Source organism: Eublepharis macularius, chromosome 6, assembly GCF_028583425.1.
Source record: "Eublepharis macularius isolate TG4126 chromosome 6, MPM_Emac_v1.0, whole genome shotgun sequence".
Lineage (NCBI taxonomy): Eukaryota > Metazoa > Chordata > Lepidosauria > Squamata > Eublepharidae > Eublepharis > Eublepharis macularius.
In genome coordinates, this window is record NC_072795.1 from 113260539 (window position 1) to 113281868 (window position 21330).

General features: G+C 42.7%; 1 protein-coding gene across 1 annotated transcript in view; it reads left to right on the top strand.

The window, feature by feature from the left end:
• CDH23 (cadherin related 23) overlaps positions 1–21330 on the top strand; it is an 819524-nt gene that overhangs the window by 548790 nt on the left and 249404 nt on the right. Inside the window, exons 18-19 of the mRNA XM_054983948.1 lie at positions 3048–3153; positions 3246–3373. Coding sequence (XP_054839923.1) covers positions 3048–3153; positions 3246–3373 — 234 coding nt within the window. The remainder of the gene's footprint in view (positions 1–3047; positions 3154–3245; positions 3374–21330) is intronic.

The following is a 21330-nucleotide window of genomic DNA, read 5'->3' on the forward strand; positions in this document are numbered from 1 at the left end:
AGGTGTTCCAGCTGTTGCTGCCAAACAGAACAAATCTAGGGGCCAGCTAAACCTGATCGTAGCTTTTGAACCAAGTAAATTTGTTAAACATTTGCCACAAAATTCACAACTGCTGCTCTTAGGCTTCTCAGGTCAAGTCTTCTGCTATGGCCTGCTACAAGCTAGAGAAAAGCAGGAGAAAAATGGCAGCGACAGGTTTTTTTCTTCTAGTCTCTGGTAACTATAGAAACTGACGTTGAGTATTGTGTTCACTTTAAAAGCAGTTGTGGATGCCACAAGATGTGTGGAGAGCTAGGAGAGTGAGGAAATGGAGGGATTAATTCCATTCACAGCCTGCCCTGGCCCTGAGCTGAGCCACCTCCTTCCTCTCACTTGCTCTCTCCGGCTCCCCTTCCCCACGTTATCTTTGGCTGCTTGTTTTGCCTAGTAGGCTTACCATCCCCCCACCTGGGGCTTGCCACCTCCAGCCCTACTCACCTGGCTGGCTGGGAGAGGGGAGGAATGGGGAGAGAAGTGTGTGTGTGCATGCTTCTGCGCTCTCCCGTTATGCTGGGAAATGAAGACGAGGAGCTATGGGGCGTGCTGGAGCCCAGTTCACTAAAAATCCCCTCAGAATGGGCAACTTCTACTGAACTGGGCTTCAGGGCACCCCATGGCTGATCATCATGCTGGAAAATGGCATCATTTTCCAGTGTGATGGGGGACTACAGGAGGCAAATATCACACTTTCCCCCCAGCCCCCTGATCCCCTGCTTTAGTCTCTGGGGCCCCTGGCAGCCCTAGTGACCAAGCTGTCAGGGCAGCCAGAGAGCCAATGGTGGTGTGTTGGGGAGGAGGCCTCTTGATGCGCTAGAGCAGAGCAAAAGCAAAGAGGTGCCTCCCCACTGCTCAGGAGCACCACGGCTCTCTCTTTTCTTCATGTATACTTAGGAGGAGCATGGAACGGGAAGTAAGAGAAAGAGGCCCCAACTCATGGCTTTTTTCTATCTGTGAAAGCATGCTGAGTGGAAAGCAAGGACAGACAAAGCCGTTTCTGCCTCCACAAATGCACATAGGACTCCTTTTCCTTTCCCCCAAGCCATTTTGAAGGCGAGTGTCATTATGCATTAAACTTAAGTAGAGTTGGGATTTCCCCCAATTACTAGATTATTGCGTATGTAACCAGATCTCCAGACTGCGTGCAAAGAGCCTCATCTGTGCATCTGGCTGTTTCTTCCACTCATACACTACAGTCTTCTGGTTAGGCTGGGTTGGATAGAAAGCAGGAGGAAAAGGGGTGGGAGTTAGGAGCATCTTCATTCCTCTAATGCACAGAGCCCAATCGTTGTCCCAAGTAAATGATAGAGGGGTGAATCCACTTGGGAGGAGTTAGGCCTGTAATACTCAAGGGAAGGGGGGAGAAAAGGGGGGAGTACCCTCACTCACATATACACAGCCTCCTACCTGCTGTGACACTCCTGAAGACTAGTGACACATGTCACATGTAGCTATGCCCTTCATTGTGATGCCAGTTTGGTGTAGTGGTTAGGAGCACGGGACTCTAATCTGGAGAGCGGGTTTGATTCCCCACTTGAAGCCAGCTGTGTGACCTTGGGCTAGTCGCAGTTCTCTGGAGCTCTCTCAGCCCCACCCACCTCACAGGGTGTTTTGTTGTGGGGATAATAATGGCATACTTTGTAAACCGCTCTGAGTGGGCATTAAGTTGTCCTGAAGGGCGGTATATAAATCGAATGTTGTTATTATTATTTTTTATGCCCAGGATTAACTGCATCAGATTTCATTACTCTGCAAGTGATTGGGAAATCCTCTAAGATTCTTTTCATTTTTGTGATTGAAAGGATGTTATAATTTGTCTGAATAACAAGAGCATGTAAAGTATAGAGAGCTACATTACCCCTGAGTGCCTGTATCTTCTTTGCCTGTGAATCCTGCAGGCAACCATGAATGCTCTGCTAGAGATGTAGCCTTTCTGACAGAAGCAGTATTTCCTTTTGCATATATTGGAAATGTCTGAGATCAGAGCACATCTCACTTCTGCATTGTTCATTGATATGGCAAAAGCTGCATGAACTTTGACAAGCTATGCAAGTATATACAAAGCAATGCACTGAGGAGAGGGAAAGTCAAAAGAATTCCACATTATTTCACCCATATAAATGCTGAATCAAGAGCATATGCTCACTAGAACCAAGTGATTCCTCTGAATATAGTCTTATTACCCACATCATTCTAATTTGTACCATTCTAAAAAGTCAACAGCTAGCTATTGCTGGGTTTGTGTGATTGACCTGTTTCTTCCTGATATAATCTTAAGCTTTTCCCCGAGGAAGAAGATAAAAATCACATTTTCTTGAGCACCGTTATAACAGCTTGTGTACGTGTGGCTTTAGAGTGTGATTTTTCAGGCTGTGTTTGTACAACTCAGGTCCCTCTTGATAACTTATACTCCTTCCAGAACATTCAACTTTGTCTCCTTGTTGAGCTGCAGTTTCCACCAGCAAAAAGCAGCAAAAAAGTGCAGACTGCCAGGAGGGAGGGATTTCTTTCCCACTAGCTAGCAGGAAGACATCAGGCTATCCCTCAAAATGGCTGGCTAGCTCACTTCTCAGCCTCCTGATCTTCTGCCATCCTTCAACAGGAGCAGATTCACTAGTTAGAAAGTGCTCCAGCCCTCTGTTTCAAATGTTAGGGTCATTCCCCTCCTGATCAGAAGACATGATCTAGTGGAGATGGGTGATATTTCTTGTATTCTTTGTTCAGGCATTCTTTTTAATGTTGCAGGGCACTTAATCCCTCTTTATTGAAAAAGTTACTTTCTTACAACAAAATACAATAGTGTGACCCCCTCCCCTGACCCCCTCCCCAAATGTGATGTAAATTGCAGTGCACCACATTTCCCTTGGACATATCTGGGAAAACAGCTGATGTGAACATATATTTACTTACTTGCACTAATGCACAGTTATAAGAGCCTATTCCTTAGGTGTTCTAGCAGAAAATTCTATCTGTGTCTGTAATATTAAGACATTTCTTCCTTTTTAACCTAGGCATCAGATGAAGATTCTCCTCCAAACAATCAGGTCACTTACAGCATTGTACATGCTTCAGCATTCCAAAGTTACTTTGATATCATTTTATCTGAAGGATATGGAGGTAAGGGCATCCAGTGCACTGTTCTGCATCATGTTCAGAAGTTTGTTTGTCTAATGTCAGTAATCAACAACAAAGAAATCTTACTTTTTCAGTGATAAGTGTTATCCGACCTTTGGATTATGAGCAAGTTCCCAATGGTGTTATTTACCTGGTCATAATGGCCAAGGATGCAGGTATCCCAGCACTCAACAGCACTGTCCCCATCACTATTGAGGTCTTTGTAAGTATTAGCAATGCTTTCTCATGTACCTTCCCCTGTTGTATGTTTCTATTCAAAGAAGATGCGATTCCCTTAGTTCTTTTGTTCTTGGCAAAATAGAACAAGTACAATGTTACACATGCTGTTGGTAGTGGAGATTAAAAAGAAATAAGAAAGTAGCAGAGTTTGATATTAGCGCATTGGAAATAAGTAGACAGACTTCTGTGGTTTTAGCTTTATAAAAATACTTTACTACATAACAGAAGATTGTTATGATTTGGTAAGAAAATAAAGAATAGCTAACTAACTACATCTTGATGGCTAGAGAGAAAAAGCTTTGACTGAGATACAGACTGCGTTAGAACTGAGAACAGAGAGCACTGAAACAAAGAGCAATAAAACCTTAGTATATGTTGCTAGCGAATGGCTCATTCAATAGACAATCCTCGATTCCTTCATTTAGACTAAAGACTCCCCTTTCTATGGCGGAAACTTTTACTCCAGGTCTAAGTGGTCCTCTGCTAACTAGCTATCTGACTAAACAGACAGAATAACAATTTTACTCTTTCATGACCAACAAACCCCTTCTCAAGTGTCAGAAGCTGAAGTCAGGTTGTCCAGCTGTTCAGGTTGTTTTCAAGTTGCATTCCATCAGTGAGGTTGGGATAAGTTTGTTCCATTGGTGTGTTTATTCCTGTGACATTCTGCACTCCCAGAGATTGTACAAGGTTCAAGATTTCATCTTTCTGGCTTAGAAGAAAACTTCCATCTGTTGTTCTATCAATTTGTAATCCAAGGTAATTACTTAGTCTTCCAAGAGATATTATGTCCATGTCCCTACTTAGGTATTTGGCAATTCCTTTTGCATCCTTTCTGTTTACATAACACAATTAAATTCTCAACCAGGATTAACAGGTATTAATACTGTGTCCATTCTTTAATTTTGTAAATAGGCACTGCTCTGTCTTTCCTTGTTGGAAGTTTAACCGTCTTGATAGCATAGTCAGTTTCTCTTTGGAAAATCCTGCTTTGATTTTTAAATACTCAACATGCATTTCTTTGAGGGTTGCTACACTGAGCATAGCTCTGATTGCAATATGTTTAGTGATGGGTGCAGCAGTTTTAACATCATTAAGCTTACGTTGCACACTTTCACATAGCTGGAAGTTTGGTAGCTGTATTGCTTGGGACTGACACATTAGTCTCCTTTGCCTCAGCCCTTCCTGCCCCTTCTGAACCCTGGATTTCTGCCTTCCCTTTTGACAGGGGAACTGCTTGTTGCTGTCCCTACAGATTGGAATCCTAGTCAGTAGGTAGGAATTTTGCCAGATCAGTAAAAGAGATTCCATCAGTTCTCTGGCTGATTGGCTCTACTGAGTCACCCTCCCCTTAAGCATTTTCACAGGCATTCGCTTCCAATTCACACCGCCCCATCAACACAGAATTAGTATTTCTTAAGTAAAAGCTCTCGCCAATTCTCAGAGCCTTAAGTTCTACACTAGCTTCAGTAATAAAGATGCTGCAATCATTTTCACTCATTGAGACTTTAAAACCTGCATCGAGCATCCTTCCCACAGAGAGGATATTTTGTTTTGCTTGTGGAGAATAAGCACACTCCTTTAGAATTAACCCTATAGCATCCATTTTTGAATCAACAGCTTTCATTTGAAGATCTCCAGTCCCTTTGATCTGGAGATGATCATGATTTGCTTGGGAAAGACTCTGCTTTATTCAAATCTAGGAAACAGCTTAAATCAGAGCTTATATGATCACAAGAGCCAAAATCCAGAGGCTTCTCATGTTAAAGTCATTATTTGATATCAGGCAAGCAAAGCTTTTCAATGTGCTTTTGTTATCACGTGCATTGAAATGTCCCCTGCTGCTTTGATATTCAAAACGACCTGGTGGTCCCTCTCTTTGTCTGCAGTATCTCGCTAGATGCCCCACCTTTTGGCAGAAATTACAAGTGATCTCTCTGGATCTATCATTTACATTTAACACAGTCATCCCCACTTCTGCCTCTTTAAGAGATCTCTTAATGGATTCATCTCTTAGAAAGTTGAGAGTATAAGAGACATCTATTTTATCTTTTGCTTCTAAAACTGATATCACATTTGCAAAGCTCTGAGGAAGACTGTTTAGGATAGTTGCATTAATTTCAGAGTCACTGACCTGGGCTCTTGCTGCTTTCAACTGACCCACAATCTGCACAAACACTCTCAGATGGATCTCAACATTTCCGTCTTCTGCAAGCTTTCTGCTAAAAGGTCTCATCCTGAGAATTCTTTTATCAGACTTTTGGGAATATTTTTCCTCAAGCTGCATCCACAAAACTTTTGCTGTATTGGCATTTGTTATTAAAGGGCTCTCATAATCTCCAACTGCATTTAATATGATCATTCTGACCCAAGAATCTAGTTTCTTGATTTTTTGCCTTTCAGTCTGATTTTCAGGTGGATGTTCTGAGATTAAATGCTTTACATCCTGAATATCTAAGGGACATAAAATTCTTGACTTCCACACTAGATAGTTATGATCATTTCATTGGGGGATGTGCATAAATGAAGAAACTGGTTGTTCCTCACCAACAGCTGCTGCTAACCCGGCATTCCGTCCTTGGTTCCCATTCAGGGCCGTTACTTCTTCAGGCCTTTTTGAATTTCTTTGATGTGTAGATTGCTTTGTCTTCTTTCGTCCTGTTATAAGCTCACCAAGGTTCTTTGCTTTTCTGGTCATCTCCCCAGGAAAGGTAGCATGAATCAGAAAATCCTTGAGTTTGCAAGTCCAGGGGAAAGGCTTAGAAAAAGTTTTCTTTTTAAAATATCAAGCTAGAACACACAGTCATCACTTAAAGGATCTGGGCCCATAACCTTTTGTTGGTGGTGGAGATTAAAAAGAAATAAGAAAGTAGCAGAGTTTGATATTAGCACATTGGAAATAAGTAGACAGACTTCTGTGGTTTTAGCAATATAAAAATACTTTCCTACATAACAGAGAAAAAGGGTACATTTGGTAAGAAAATAAAGAATAGCTAACTAACTACATCTTGATGGCTAGAGAGAAAAAGCTTTGACTGAGACACAAACTGAATTAGAACAGAGAATAGAAAGCACTGAAACAAAGTGTAATAAAACCTTAGTATATGTTGCTAGCGAATGGCTCATCCAATAGACAATCCTCGATTCCTTCATTTAGACTAAAGACTCCCCTTTCTATGATGGGAACTTTTACTCAAGGCCTAAGTGGTCCTATGCTAACTAGCTATCTGACTAAAGAAACAGAATAACAATTTAACTCTTTCGTGACTGAACAAAGGATACTTGCAAACATCCCAACACATGCACAGTATCATGTTACCCAAGTTTCTTAACGCTCTGACAAAAAAAATGATTTGTTCTTATATTACATTATCACAAAACTAAGATATGAAATGTGCTAAATTAAGGGTTTGATAGAGACAGAAAGGGCCAGGTTTGGTTTAAGTAAGCTGATTGTTATTTTTAATGTGTCACTATAATGACAAAAGCTCTCTCCCACCCATTGCTTGGGAATGGGATACCTGTGTCCTTGTTTCCAGGTCTCTGCCAGGGATATTAAGGAAACAGGGATCCTACACATTTGACTATGGACTCCACTTCTGTTGGTTTGCTTAGCATTAGAAGAAAAGTTTGTCTGCATATATTAGTCCATGGGTCAAGGGCCAAAAATTGACAAATTGATATCAGGTAAAGTGGAAAATATTCTTTATGTTTTTCTGAAAGGTGTATGTATGCCTATATATTAAGTCTGGATGTGATAACCCATTCTGATCTGTAGCTTCAGCTTTTTATGATGTCATTAGATCATAAAATTATTTTATCACAAAAAGAAGATGTGGACTCGGCAGTCGAACCTGAAGACTCAGAAGATTTCAGTGATTATGAATATTAAAAGCAGTGTAAAAAGATTAGATGTTAGCAGTTGTGAAATGATAATGTAAGATTTGAAAATAAAAACATATGCATGTTGAACATTTGTTGAACTCACAAAATTAAAAGATGCTTCTTTGCAGTAAAACAAAGTTACCTGTTAGCCTGTTACATTGAATAAAAATCATGTAACATGTAGCAAACCAAAATACATTTTTCAAGCTGTGCCTTATTGGAAAAGCAAAAGAATAAACTGCTTGTCTAATATACCTTAGGTAACTGTCTCGATTAGGAAAATATCATATAACATAAACCTTATAAAAAAGTGGGGAAGTTGTCTTTTTGTTTGATGTATGGCTTATAGCATGAAAATGCTAAGGGATAGAGGCATTATCAGTGTAAATTATTTGTAGGGGAATTTATTAGCTTTCTAACACTGCTTTAAAATTTGAAATTGGTCACTTGGTTCACAAGTTATAGCTCAAATTAGAAAAAGTAGGAAAAATTGGGTTTGGCCATCTTGATCATAAAAATCTCAAGCTACCAATCAAAACTGGTTATGACATTAAAACATAATACATAGACATACTCTTGCAAGGAATCCCTGCCCACTGTCCAGTTCTGGGCGCTGACAACAGCAACCAGGCAGGCAGGATGCGGTCGCCTTATTTGTGAGAATGAAAGGCCAGGCTTTCTAATCTCAAGTTCGTTTCTGGGGTGTCCCCATGCACAAGACATGAATTCCAGACTCAGCTTCGTAAAAGATAAATTATTTAATTAAGGAATGTTTCCAAAAGCATGAAGCACTCTTCCTTGGCATCAGGCATTAAAAGAAAAAAACCCTTACTGTTGTTAAATATTAAAACTGCTTATCTAAAACTTAAGAGCTACCTACCTAAGCATCTCTAAGTGGGGTCCATTGTTGCATGTCTCACCCATCCATTAGAAAGTGAGCCCTTTCTCATGCTTGGTTGATTTGGCATAAGGACATGCTAAGATAATAAAATAGCAATGCAGCTTTCAGCTTCTTGCTTGCATACTGGCATCATGATGAAAAACTATGGAAGGAAGGAACTGAGTGAGTTGAGAAGCCATCTTTTCAGGCCTCAGTGAATCACCCAGCAACTCAAGAACCCATCAAAATTAAGCTGTTAATTGGCATTACAGCTGTGTGAAAACTAGAGAGTTAAGCATATTGCTCTCTAGGAACAGTCTTTTCAAGGTTGAATCTCTCAGGAACTTAGAGACTGCTCCACAGGTGTTTCCAATCAGTTCTGCAAACACATTCCTGGGCTAGGCCACAAACCTCACAACACTTACAACCTGAACCTAAGGTCAGCTATTTTCTTCCAAAGACCTAGTCTCAGATTAGCAACTTCAATACAACACCACTTAGAAAAACATAAAGAACTTTTGCCACCTTACCTGATACCAACGTATGGTCCTGCCCATGGATTATTTATATTTTTAAGCTTAATTTGCTTATCTGTTTATCAATTTGGGGAAATCTGGAAATTTGACTAATAAAATGCATACATAATAAATGCACAAATACATGGGGGAGAAATTTACTCCCACCCACCCCCAGAATGTCTGTGATAGGGATCTTTGGGGTGGGAGTAGATACAGAACTCCTGCTTCATTCCCAAGCTCATACATGTGGTTATAACGTGTAAGGATGTGCATGCATTCTTAAGCAAAAAAAAAAGCATGTGAAGCAGAGTTTAGAATTTGCTTTTTGTCTATTATGTCTGGAAGCACTTCGCCACATCCATCAATGCAGCTGGTTGAAACATGGAATAGGGTATGGAATAGATTAAGCCCTCTAATGCCACATGAGAATTGGTGGTGATGATGACCCCTTAGCTGGACTTAGCAGGACTGTCTTTCTCTTCTGTTCCAGTGTTTTAGTATTGCTTTAGGAGGTCCTTATAAGGAAGTCCTTCATAAATAGAGGGGTCAAGTCTGTGCACAGCAAAGGGGGTAGGGAAAACACATCAGACATCTGACAGGAGAATGACTTCATTCTTTTCTTTCTATGTGAAGTTCAAGAGGATTAAACATGGAATATTCTTTTGCTTCTGTTTTCCCCCCTCTCTCTCCCCCAAAGATCTAAAGGTGCCTGAAACCAAAGAACTCAGATTCTGACATGAATATCAAATGCACATTAGCAGCACTTGAAGTGACTGAAATTATCAGTCATTGAATCAATCACAGCCAGCTGTTTATTTTTCAAATGCTAGCTGTTCCTGGCTGAAATGACTGGCTGCCGTTGTCCTGAATCCTGATGCAAACATTCTTATCAGGAATGGTGACGTACACACATATATTGGTAACAGAGTTAGTGTATTGCTGTTACACAGCAGGATTAAATCAGAATGTCAAAGTGCAACAAGCATTGTGACTCCACAAAAGCTTAAGGAAAGTAGTAGCCGTGGATTCTGCTTTCTTGATAACCTTTCCATCTTAGCTGCAGCATAATCAGATCTGACTTGTAAGTGGCAGCAATTTATTGACCAAAAAGGGGGGGGGGAGATCCTTGTTGCTACAAGAATTGACTGAGTTTCTCCTCATCCCCTTAATATGATTATGGAGGAAGAAGTAAGAAAGAAGCAATGGAAGGCTTGGAGGGGTTTAATTGAGGCTAAATACCTCCTCCCCGTAGCTGCTCTTTGGACGGTGTAATCCCATCTGTCTAAAGACCACACTTGAAAAGGTCATTTCCTTCTGGTTGATTTTGTACATGGGTGATTTTTAAGTAGCTGTCACATTCTGCGCTTTTCCAGACCAAAGGGGAATTTTTTTCCTTTCAACTGGAAGGAGGAAAAACTACAATGGTGATGATGATGAATTGGCTCACAATGGTACTTAAGTAGCTGAAATGAAAGTGTGAGTGTGAGTGAAAGAGAGAGAACCTGTGTAGCAGGGCAGCTTTTTCATCCTTTGCTTGTTGATTTTTAATAAAGAAGTGAAACTCGCTTTGTAGATTTCCCATTAGGGGACAATAAGCTTTTTGCAGAGGCAGCCACTGAGTTAGAACTAATATTGAGCATGATATCAGCATCCTAGGAAATATCACCACTAATAAGTTTCTTTGTAGCATTCATTCATTGACATTCTAGGTGCCATTTTGTGCACTGAGCCAGCAACTTTAACTATGCTTAAGTCTGTCATAAAGGAGACTTGCTCATATACTTAGGGTGTCATTGATTTACAAATGCCTTCCTCCTAGAGCCAGTGATATAATTGCTTGTCTGGTTTAAGGGAGCTATATAGATAAGGAATGAAAACAAAAGGGAAGGCTGCAAAGTTTTGGGTTGAATCTCTTTAGGTCAGGTGTCAAGGGCTCAGTCCAAATGTCTTTTCTTCAGTGCTAAGCTTGAATCCCTGTCCCTCACCAGCACAGAGCTGTCATTGGACCTACACAGTGCTGTAGACAAGAACTTGGGAACTGTGTGCAACTGATAGTTCATCATCATGTCTTCTGTGCAGTTCCATTTGGGAACTGTGCATGCACAGGCCAGCCGTGGATGTTCTAAAGCTCCTAAAGGCATGAGATGCTCACCTAGCCTTTTCGTACGCTTCTTGCCGCAGCTATAAAAGGCAGAGCAAGTGGCTCACTCCCTCGGTTCTTCTTCAGCCACTGCTGAAGAAGGACATGTTCTTTGCTTTGCTTCTCAATTCTGGTGATAGAAGCAAGTTTGGGCCTTCGACTCCATGGCTTCGAAGGCTCTTTTCAAGAAGTGTTCATGTTGTGGAACCAAGATGGCCCAGTTGGATGGGCACAACAAATGTCTGCTATGTCTGGGTGAGGGCCATGACACCTTGCAGTGTACAGTCCATAAATATGTTACACCCAAGGTGTGCCATGGAAGGACACCGTTATTAAAAGCAGCTCTGAGAATACTAATGCCTTAGATACTGTAGCATCCAGCATGCTCAGCGCCTATTGCTGCTGAAAGGGACAAGCCAGTTCCAGTCGCTCACTCAACAGTTCCACCTCGGTGCCAGTCAGAGCTGCCTTTGAAAAAGGCTAAGCTCAAAGCGAAGCATGCTGATGAATCATCGACTTCAAAGTCACAGAAGAGGAAAAAGTCCACCTCTTAGGTTCCAACAACATTGATGGTATCAAATCCACCCAGGGTTCTGAGAACTCCTTCTCCAACCCTCAGACATCATTCTGCTTTGGCACCATACCTCACAGAGTGTAAGATCCCAGAGATTGTAGAATTTTCAACATCCATTTCTCTGTTGCTGCCTTCCCCTATGTGGCCTGTGGAAAGACAGAAGTCTTCTGCAGATCCATCCAAGAATGACAATCGTTTGGAACGGGCTCCACACCATAGACGCCATTGGTTCCATTACTCTCCATACAGTTCCCTGTATGATTATTATGCTTACAAGTTTGAATGGTTGCCGGGCCTGTACATGCCTCCTCATTACTTCTTCCATGATGAAGATGCTTATGTCCTTGTTTACTTGGAACCAAGAAGTAGTAAGGCCAAACCTACATTAGTTCTAGCTATGATTCCAGAAGACAATGATATTCTGGAACCAACCCTAAATCCTACTACGTATCTTGGATGATGACTTTGATATTGGTTCGGATATTGCATCAGAACCTTCTCCAACAGAATTTCTAATGGAGGTCTCTGCTGTATCCCCAAGTGAGGATCTTTACTTATAAACTGAACAATTAGATGGTGAGATCCCAGGAAATTGAGGTGACCTCCTCAGCTCCAACCTTATCAGATCCAGTCTTTAAGGTCCTCCACTCAGAAGCAGCTGGACCAGTGTCATTCCCAATCATGCAAGATACAGTAGATGTGACAAAAGATGTATGGTCCAAGCCAGCCTTGACTCTGGTGACATCTAAGAAGCTGGACAATATGTATAAGAAGAAACTGTAAGGGTCAGGTTTTGTGTTTACTCAGCTTCCTACCAGTTCTGTTTTCACCAAGACCCTGCAAGGCAAGGGCTTCCAAAAATGCAGGGGCCATTCGACTCCAATAGATAAAGAGGGCAGGAAGCTAGACATACTGAGCTGAAATGTTTATGCTTCTGTATCCTTAAACGTTCGCATTAGTAATTATGAGGCCATTATGGCCTGATATCAGCTTTTCTTATGGGAAAAGATTGGCCAATATCTAAGCCTAATCCCAGGTGATAAATAAAGGCTGGCAAAAATCCTTCAAGGAGCTTTAAGGCTCTCCAAATAACAAATGAATACAGCCCGACATATTGGGGACTGCCAGAGCTATGGCCTTTGCGATTATAATTTGTACACATGCATGTCTCAGAACCACCACTTTAGCCCCTCATCATAGGATGAGGGTAGAAGACTTTCCCTTTGAGGGGACAGACCTATTTTTGTCCACCATGGATGAGGCACTCAACAAAATCAAACATAATAAGGTGACAGATCAGTCTTTGCATATTACTCCCCTCTACCCAAACCTCTTTAGACCAAGATTTCCTCCAAGGCCATATGCACCTTATAATGCTAAATACAATCTGTTCTATCCTAAGCAATGCATACATTGCTCAGAGGCTCTAACCAGCCTTGGCCTCTGTTTAACCTCTGAGGAGGTATTTACTAGTCAAGTCAAAAGACGGTTCCAGATCTCCAAGGGATCAGTCTGGGTCTAACCAGGGCTCATTTGGAGGGTGAATGCACCGGAACAGTGTTTTGGTAGAGCTGAAAAGTGGTCACCTGGGTTTTGGCCCCGCTCACGTGATTCCTTTGCCTCCCCTCCAAAGAAGGCTTCAATTCATTCTGCTGCTTTATTTTCATTCGTATGTGTGTGCGAGCGAGCGAGTGAGTGAGTGAGTGCAAGCTGGAGTGCTGGGCCGCGATCTCTGAAGGAGGGTAAGCTGCTTCAATTAATTCTGCTGCTTTATTTTCATTCGTGAGTGAGTAGGTGGGTGGGTGAGTGAGTGAGTGAGAGTGCAAGCTGGGCTGCTGGGCTGGGATCTCCAAAGGAGGGTAAGCTGCTTCAATTCATTCTGCTGCTTTATTTTCATTTGTGACTTGTGAGAGAGAGAGAGAGAGAGAGAGAGAGAGAGTGAATGAGTACAAGCTGGGCTGCTGGGCTTGGATCTCCAAAGGAGGGTAAGCTGCTTCAATTCATTCTGCTGCTTTATTTTCATTCGTGACTAGTGAGTGAGTGAGTAGGGCTGCTGGGGCTGGCTCTCCAGAGGAGGGTAAGCTGCTTTGAGTTCATTCTGCTTTATTTTCAGGAAATACCTGGAGATTTTGGGGGAAAGGGGCCTGAGTGGTGGGTGTTGCCTTCTGACACACTTCCGGTGATGTCAGGGTGTGTGGCAAATGCTAATGAGATATGCTAATGAGTTATGCTAATGAGTTCCTGCTGTTCTTTTTCTACGAAATGACCCCTGGGTCTAACAAACAGGGTTTTTGATGCCAAGCTGTCTTGTGCCATGTTTGTCATCCACTCACTTCCTCAACAGTCATTACTTGAACAGATGGGGGGCACAGCTTCCCTGGCTCTCTCCCAGGAATCCTTACTGATACAGGAATGAGCTATCCAGTATCAAGTCTCTCTTTCTGCCATACACATAGCAGGCAAGGAAAACTTTCTGGCAGATGCACTATGTCACTCAAAATCCAAGAACTACAAATGGTCTATCAGCATAGTCTTCCTTGCACCTGTTTTTACAATGTGGAGATATCCCACCATAGATCTGTTTGTCACAGACCTCAACAAGAAAGTTGCTTGATATTGCTCATGGCCAGGAAAGGAGAAGGCCTCTCTTGAGGAGACTTTTCAGATCCCATGGTTGGGCACCCTCCTATATGCATTTCCCCCTCTTCCTCTTATGACGCTGACACTCAGCAAGATGATGATGGAAGGTTCCTCAGCAATTGTAATAGCTCCTGACTGGCCAAGGCAAGCCTGGTTTGCCACTCTATTCCAAATGGCATGGGGCAGAATCTAACATTTTCCCCAGACATCATACCTGCTACAGGACAATGTGGTTCTCCATCATGACCTAGCCACTCTGCTGTATCGAATATTAAATTGTACCATCAAGCAGTGGCATTAGTTTGTATAACAGACTGGATTACAAATCCAAGGACTAGAAGAATCAAATTGGAGACAGCGGACACTAAAGAAGGCATTCATAATTACAAGAACATCTTATAGGCTGCTTATGAAATCCTATGAGATGGCAGTGAAGTCAGTGAAGAAGGAATTTTACACAGCTTCCATTGCATCAGCTAGCTCACGCCCGGCTAAATTGTTCAATGTGGTACGTTCACTGGTCTCTCTTTCAGGTGAAGACCATCAAAATTCGAATTTGATCATAAGCTGTGAGGCATTTGCGAGTTTTTTTGTGGATAAAATCCTGTCTCTCCGCTGCGATTTACCAGCCACAGTTGAGACAGCACGTGAACTAGAGGCCCCTTGGGGTAATATTCAATCACTTCAGCCCTCTTTTCCAGGGAAGAGGTGGACAGGATTCTGCAGGGAGTGAGGCCGACCACATGCCTCCTGGACCCGTGTCCGTCATGGCCAGTGAAAGCCAATGTTGATGGATTACGGGATTCCCTGGAGGCCATTGTCAACCTCTCCCTGATGAGATGGCAGTGAAGTCAGTGAAGAAGGAATTTTACACAGCTTCCATTGCATCAGTGGAGGCAGTGGTGAGGCCCCTTTTAAAGAAACCTTGGTTAGATCCTGCCGACCTGCTCAGTTAGTGCCCTGTCTTGAACCTCCTATTTATGGGAAAGGTGATTGAATGGGCGGTGGAAAAACAACTGCAGAATTTCCTGAAAGAGACCTCGGCCCTAGATCCCTTCCAGTCCGGTTTTCTCCCAGGACATGGGGTGGAGACACTGCTGGTCGCCCTCATGAACGATCTTCACAGATATCTGGAGCGAGGTGGATCGGCACTGCTGATTTTATTAGATCTTTCAGCAGCATTTGATACGGTCAATTATGATCTGTTGACCCACTGCCTTGCCGATGTGGAGATTCAAGGGACAGCACTACAGTGGCTAGTCTCTTTTCTTCACGGTTGGGACAGAGGGTGGTGCTAGGGGAGAAGCTATAGTCCTGCCACCCACTAATATGTGGTGTGCCGCAGGGGACGATACTCTCCCTGTTATTGTTTACTGTCTATATGCACCCCCTCGCCCAGTTGGTGTGAAGTTTCAGGCTTGGGTGTCACCAATATGTGAATGACACCCAGCTATATCTGTTGATGGACGGACGGCCTGGATCGGCCCCGGATGTCCTGGTGTGTGATTTTGAAGCCGTGGCTGGATGGTTGAGGCAAAGTCGGCTGAAGTTAAACCCTGCGAAGATGGAGATCCTGTACTTGAGTCATGGAAACAAGGATTTGGGACCCTGGCTCCCCGTACGCAATGGGGTGGTGCTCACACCAGCTCCGAGAGTTAAAGAGTCTGGGGGTGATCTTAGATTCCTCCTTGACAATGGAGGCCCAGATCTCTGTGGTTGCTAGGTCCTCTTTTTTCCATCTTCAACAGACCAAGTAACTTGCCCCTTATCTTTGGTCCCGCAACTTAACTACAGTGGTCCAGGCAATGGTCACCTCTAGATTAGACTACTGTAACGCACTCTACACAGGGCTTCCCCTGAACCTGATCCGGCAATTACAGCTGGTGCAGAATGCGGTGGCGCGGGTCATCACAGGAATACCTATGCGTGAGCATATAACGCCGGTATTGCGTCAGCTGCACTGGTTACCGGTGGCGTACTGAGTCATGTTCAAGGTTTTGCTATTAACCTATAAAGCCCTACGTGGACTGGGATCGGTGTATCTGCGGGACCGCCTCTCCCCATATGAACCCCAGAGGGCTCTTCACTCTAGTGATAAACATCTGCTAAGGGTCCCTGGCCCCAGGGAGGCCCGCCTGGCATTGACCAGGGCCAGGGCCTTCTCGGTCCTGGCCCCAGCCTGGTGGAACGCTCTGTCTAATGAGACCAGGGCCCGGCAGGATTTGTTATCCTTTCACCGGGCCTGTAAGATGGAGCTGTTCCACCAGGCATAGGGACGGTGCTAGGCAGAGCCCCCTGGCCGGTAGATTGCAGAATATGCCCTCCCTACGAGCAGTACCTCCATCTAGCAAACAGTCCCAGTCTGATGCTGTAGAGATGGGTGAAAGTCAGTCAGTTGGTTGCTGTGCCATTACGATTATGTATATATATGTATTTTTAACTGTGTAACTTTGACTGTTTTATGGTTTTAACTGATATCAATTATTTAATGTGTTTTAATTGTATATGGTTGTAATCCGCCCTGAGCCTGCTGGTGTGGGGAGGGCAGAATATAAATCGAATAAATAAATATTTATGGATAAAAAAATCATGGAAATCCATTCATAAACAGGATTGGACCCATATTATAAGGGATGGACTGCTCAAAATATGGTTCCAATGTAGAAACAGACTGAGTCCACCAATCTCCCCACTGATACCGCCAATTAAAGCCTACTATGATGTAGCTGCGAGAAATAGGAATTGATCGACTGAGACATCCTTGTTCTCCTGGAGACAGGTTTATTTTTTAAGTCCTGCTTCCACCTTTATAAGACTAGTTTTACAGGTTTTTATAGAAGTTCAGGCTGTACCACAGGAAAACCAAAATTATTTCCCACAAGCATAACCAGTATTGCTGTAATAGATATGTACATTGTGGTGTAACTTTCACAGGTGCCCAGTAAACAGTGAATAGTGCAGACGTCTCTACAAACACTTACTCCCAGAAATAGTACGGCAACATGGGAAATGTCAGCCATTAAGAATCCGAAAAATCGAATGAAGAGGCTTTTCTTTCCATTCTCTCCATTATGTGCATACACTTGTCAGGATCCTGATAATGAATGAAGGCTAATTCCATATTGTCTGTGCAGACAGGATATCACCTCCACTGCTTGAAATTAATAATAATATATGAGCACCTGCATTTCCAGTTTCTGCATTGCTCTTATCTCTTTGGATCCCAAGTGCTCCTTGCAATAATGTGAAAGAATATGCCTGTATTCTAAGATGGGTAAGATTGCAGTTTCTCCTACGTGTGTTTTATTTAAATTTGAGGTCTTACTGATATGAGACTAACCTCCATGCAACTGGACATAGAATCGTATTCTAAGTATGACTATGGTTGAATCTGGAAATCTTACATGGGCTTCCTGTGTTATTTTCCTGCTCCTCTTCCAAGTAACACTGCCCTCCCCTCTCACTTCATGCAGTTGGAATTATCCATGATAAATACACTTTATAGTATTGGGAGGGCAATGTGCAGTATGGAGCACTGCAGAAATCATGAGTGATGTAGAGGCTGATTAAAGACCACCTGCTCCTAGCAAAAATAGCAGAGGATGGCAATTTAATTATAGCATGATGGGCATCACTGGCACGTGAAATTACCTAAAATATCAAATTTAATAGCAAAAACATCAGTCAAGGCTTAAGGGCCAGGCTAGTTCCTCCTGTGTGTTAAGAAAAAGTATGGCAAAAGTTTCAATATTTTGTGATTTTGGCTCAGTCACTCAGCATTACAACTTCCTTGTTTCAAACCAGGTCTTGAATTTTGTTGGAAGCAGCAACCAAGAACTTCTGGCTTTGTGTGATTGTATTTAATATTCCCCAATGGGGTATATATTACCTTCAAATGAACTGAAAAGGAAAACATTAGCTTGAAAAGTGCCATTTGTTTTTTAAAGAAGAGGTGAAATATTTCATTACAAGCTTTCCAATACAAATGTTCTTCATGATGGGTTTGGTGTTCAAAGCAAGAGTCTCAGAATTATATATCCTATTGTTTTCAAGATGAGGAATAGCATAATGACTATACATTTCCATGTGGATATGTATATGTTCACTTTCACAGTTTTGCCTGCACAGTCAAGTCAGCTGACCCAAAACCAACATTTCACAAAAGTTTACCTAGTTTCTCTAAAGACAGTCTAGCCCAGAACAAGCTATAGTGTGTGTGAGCGACAGATACAGTTCTGCCTCACTGAGAGTCAACCAATGAGAGTTGATGGAATGTTAGGGGAGAGTTGACAGGAGAGTTGGCCCTGTGGAAGTGGGAGTGTTGGAGTTTTGAGCCAGTAAGAGAAACAGCATATACCAGAAGCTGGCTTGTAAGAAAGATAGGCTGTACTTGAGAGAACTTGAAGAATACAGGGAGTTAGGGATCAAAAGTTCAAATATTAAGAACTGTATCCATGTATCTGAATCATTCCAGTGTTGGTTAAAGTTTTAAATAAAAGCAAACTCCTTTTTGTTCATCCTTACTGGCTCAAAGTGGATTGTCTCACGTGACAAAACCTCTCTTTCTTTCACTCTCTCTCATACATGCATGCACACAATCAAATCAGTCAGTTCTCAGACTCTGTGTGTGTGTGTGTGTGTGTGTGTGTGTAAATGGTGACAGCATGACAGGGGAGTAGTATCTAGTTCATCTTTGGTCTTCTGTGCAGTCCCACCCCTCTTCTCAGACTGTACACAACATTGTTTTTCTGACCAGACTGTCACATGCTCTGGGTGGGAGCACCCTCTTCTTTCAGTTTGTTCTTCACTGCCATGAGAAGTTCATTTTTGATGCTCTGATTTCTGAGGTAATAGAAATAGAATTAGTTGAGACATCTTCCTTAAATACTTTGAAGGTCACTGTATAAGCTTTTGATATGTCTCAGAAGGTCTTATTCAAGAAATGTTCCAGTTGTGGGACAAAAATGATGCAGGCAGATGAACACTCCTTGTGTTTGCTTTGTTTGGGTGAGGTCCATAATGTTGTCACCTGCTGGTAATGTCAACAATTTACAGCAAAGGCCCATAGTGATCTAGTTTCAAGAATCAAGAAAACTTTATGGGAGAAGCCCTTTTCTGTTCTGATGTCCTAGCTGCTAAGCTACTTGCCCTGACAGAGCTTATGCCTCTACCAGCCTTGGTGACATTGGTTCCAAGATTTGATCTGACCTGACACCAATCTCACTTGCCTGAGCTCTCTGTGCCTGTTAGAAGTTCCTCAGAACCACCTGCTAAGAATGCTAAGTCAAGACTACACAGAGAGAGAAGCACAGCTCTGTTCAGCTGACTGAAATACCTAAGATAGTAACTGAACTGCAACTGACAGCTGCGCAGGAGGATGTTATATGCAGTGTACCAAGAAAGATATCACTGCATTCTGACTCTCTGGTTCCATCTACTTCAGAAGGGGAGATTAAACCTAAGGCGCCTGAGGAGATACATCCTCCATATGGTTCAGATCTGGTGTGTGGTGCACCTTAGCCACTGTCATTCTCTGCACTTCCATGGCCGCCATATCCCTGCTTTGTTATTGACATCAAAAGCCTAAGACCATTCACCAGATCCATCTTGGAGTCCTCCACTTCCTTTCTTTACTATTCAGAGGACAATTCAGGCTCCAAAGACTGAGGTTCCCTGATCTAAACAAAGCTCAGATATACCTTTGGATCCATCCCTGATGACACTGGGGGATCCTCACACAATTTCACCAAATGAAGATCCAAAGTTCTATTCAGAGCAAATGGTCAGATGGCTCAGTCTTTGGAGATTGAGGGGACGTTGTCAGAACTGAGTTCCAGGGATAAAATCCTCAGTAGGCTTTATTTTGACACTCATGGGACTGTAACTTTACCAATATTAGAAGGATTCTTGGATATCTCCACTTCAGTCTGGGAGAAGCCAGCCTCTATCCCAGCCATGTCCAAAAATCAGAAAACACGTACAAGGTGAAGCAGTAGATTTGTGCCTTTCTTTTCACAAATCCTCCTCCATCTTCACTGGTTGCTGAGGAGATGCAGTCCAAGCACAGACAGAGCTCCCACTCTGTTCTGGCCAACAAGGAGGAAATGAAGCTGGATGCTGTAGGCTGCAAGATCTATTGTTCATCAACCATGAACCTCAGAATTTCCAATGATCAGGCTTTAATGGGGAACGATCAGCTGTTTCTATGGGGAAAAATTATGATCTTGTTTGGATTTGTTGCCTGATGACAAAAAGTCTCTTGGGAAGTTGATTCAAACCAAAACCATTTAGTTATCAAAGCAGCAAATCAATGCTGGCAGACATTTTTGGAATTGCAGTACCCATCTAATGTAACAAGGAAACAGTTCAACAAAGCCAGAATGATACAAAGCATAACCTGCTACAAGACAGGCCCAAGCAAAATGACAACAGAACACACTGATGGTCACATACAGCTCTCAGCTCAAACCAGTTCAACACATCATTAACAACTTGCAGCTTATGCTGGACAATAATATTCTTCTTTTACAAGCGTTGGGAGCCAAACCTTTTCTTGCTGACAGACAACTCCCTAATCTTAAACAACTTCTCACTCACAATAATGTACTTCCTAACATGGACATTCTTTCTAATGATTGCTTCTGAAAGCTTGGAGCCTGTCTTTCCCTCTTCCCTCAGCCATCTGTCCTTGTAGTGGAGTGAGAATTCTCCCTCTTCAAAAACCTCCATATTCATCGTCGTTCTTCTGTGCAGTCCCACATGGGACTGTGCATGTGCGCAGGCCAGCCACTTGGAAAAAATCTTCACAGCTTTTAAAAAGCTCCTTCAGGGGCCACTTCTTCTGACTCATGTAGCAACTCATTTTTGCGCTAAAATGGGCACATGATAAAGGAGGAGCGACCCCTCTTCCCTCCAGGGAAGAGGGATCGCTCCTTTATCATGTGCCCATTTTGGCGGGAAATCTGTTGCTACGTGAGTCGGGAGAAGTGGCCCCTGAAGGAACTTTTTAAAAGCTATGAAGATTTTTTTCTGAGCGGCTGGCCTGCGTGCATGCGCAGTACCATGTGTACCTGCACAGAAGAATTGGATGAACAATAGTTACAGGTATGTATAACCCTGTTTTATTCAAGCTCTCAAAGCCTCCCTCAGCAAAGTTGCTTCAGACCATCAAACAGTTTGTGATAGCAAACTGACTCGAGGTCAGCCTCACCCAAGCAATTTTGTAGAGGAAAATTTGCTGAGTAAGGGAGGTGCGTGTGCAAAAGCACCCCGTCCCCTCAGACTGGCTTTCTGTGCCTCGCTA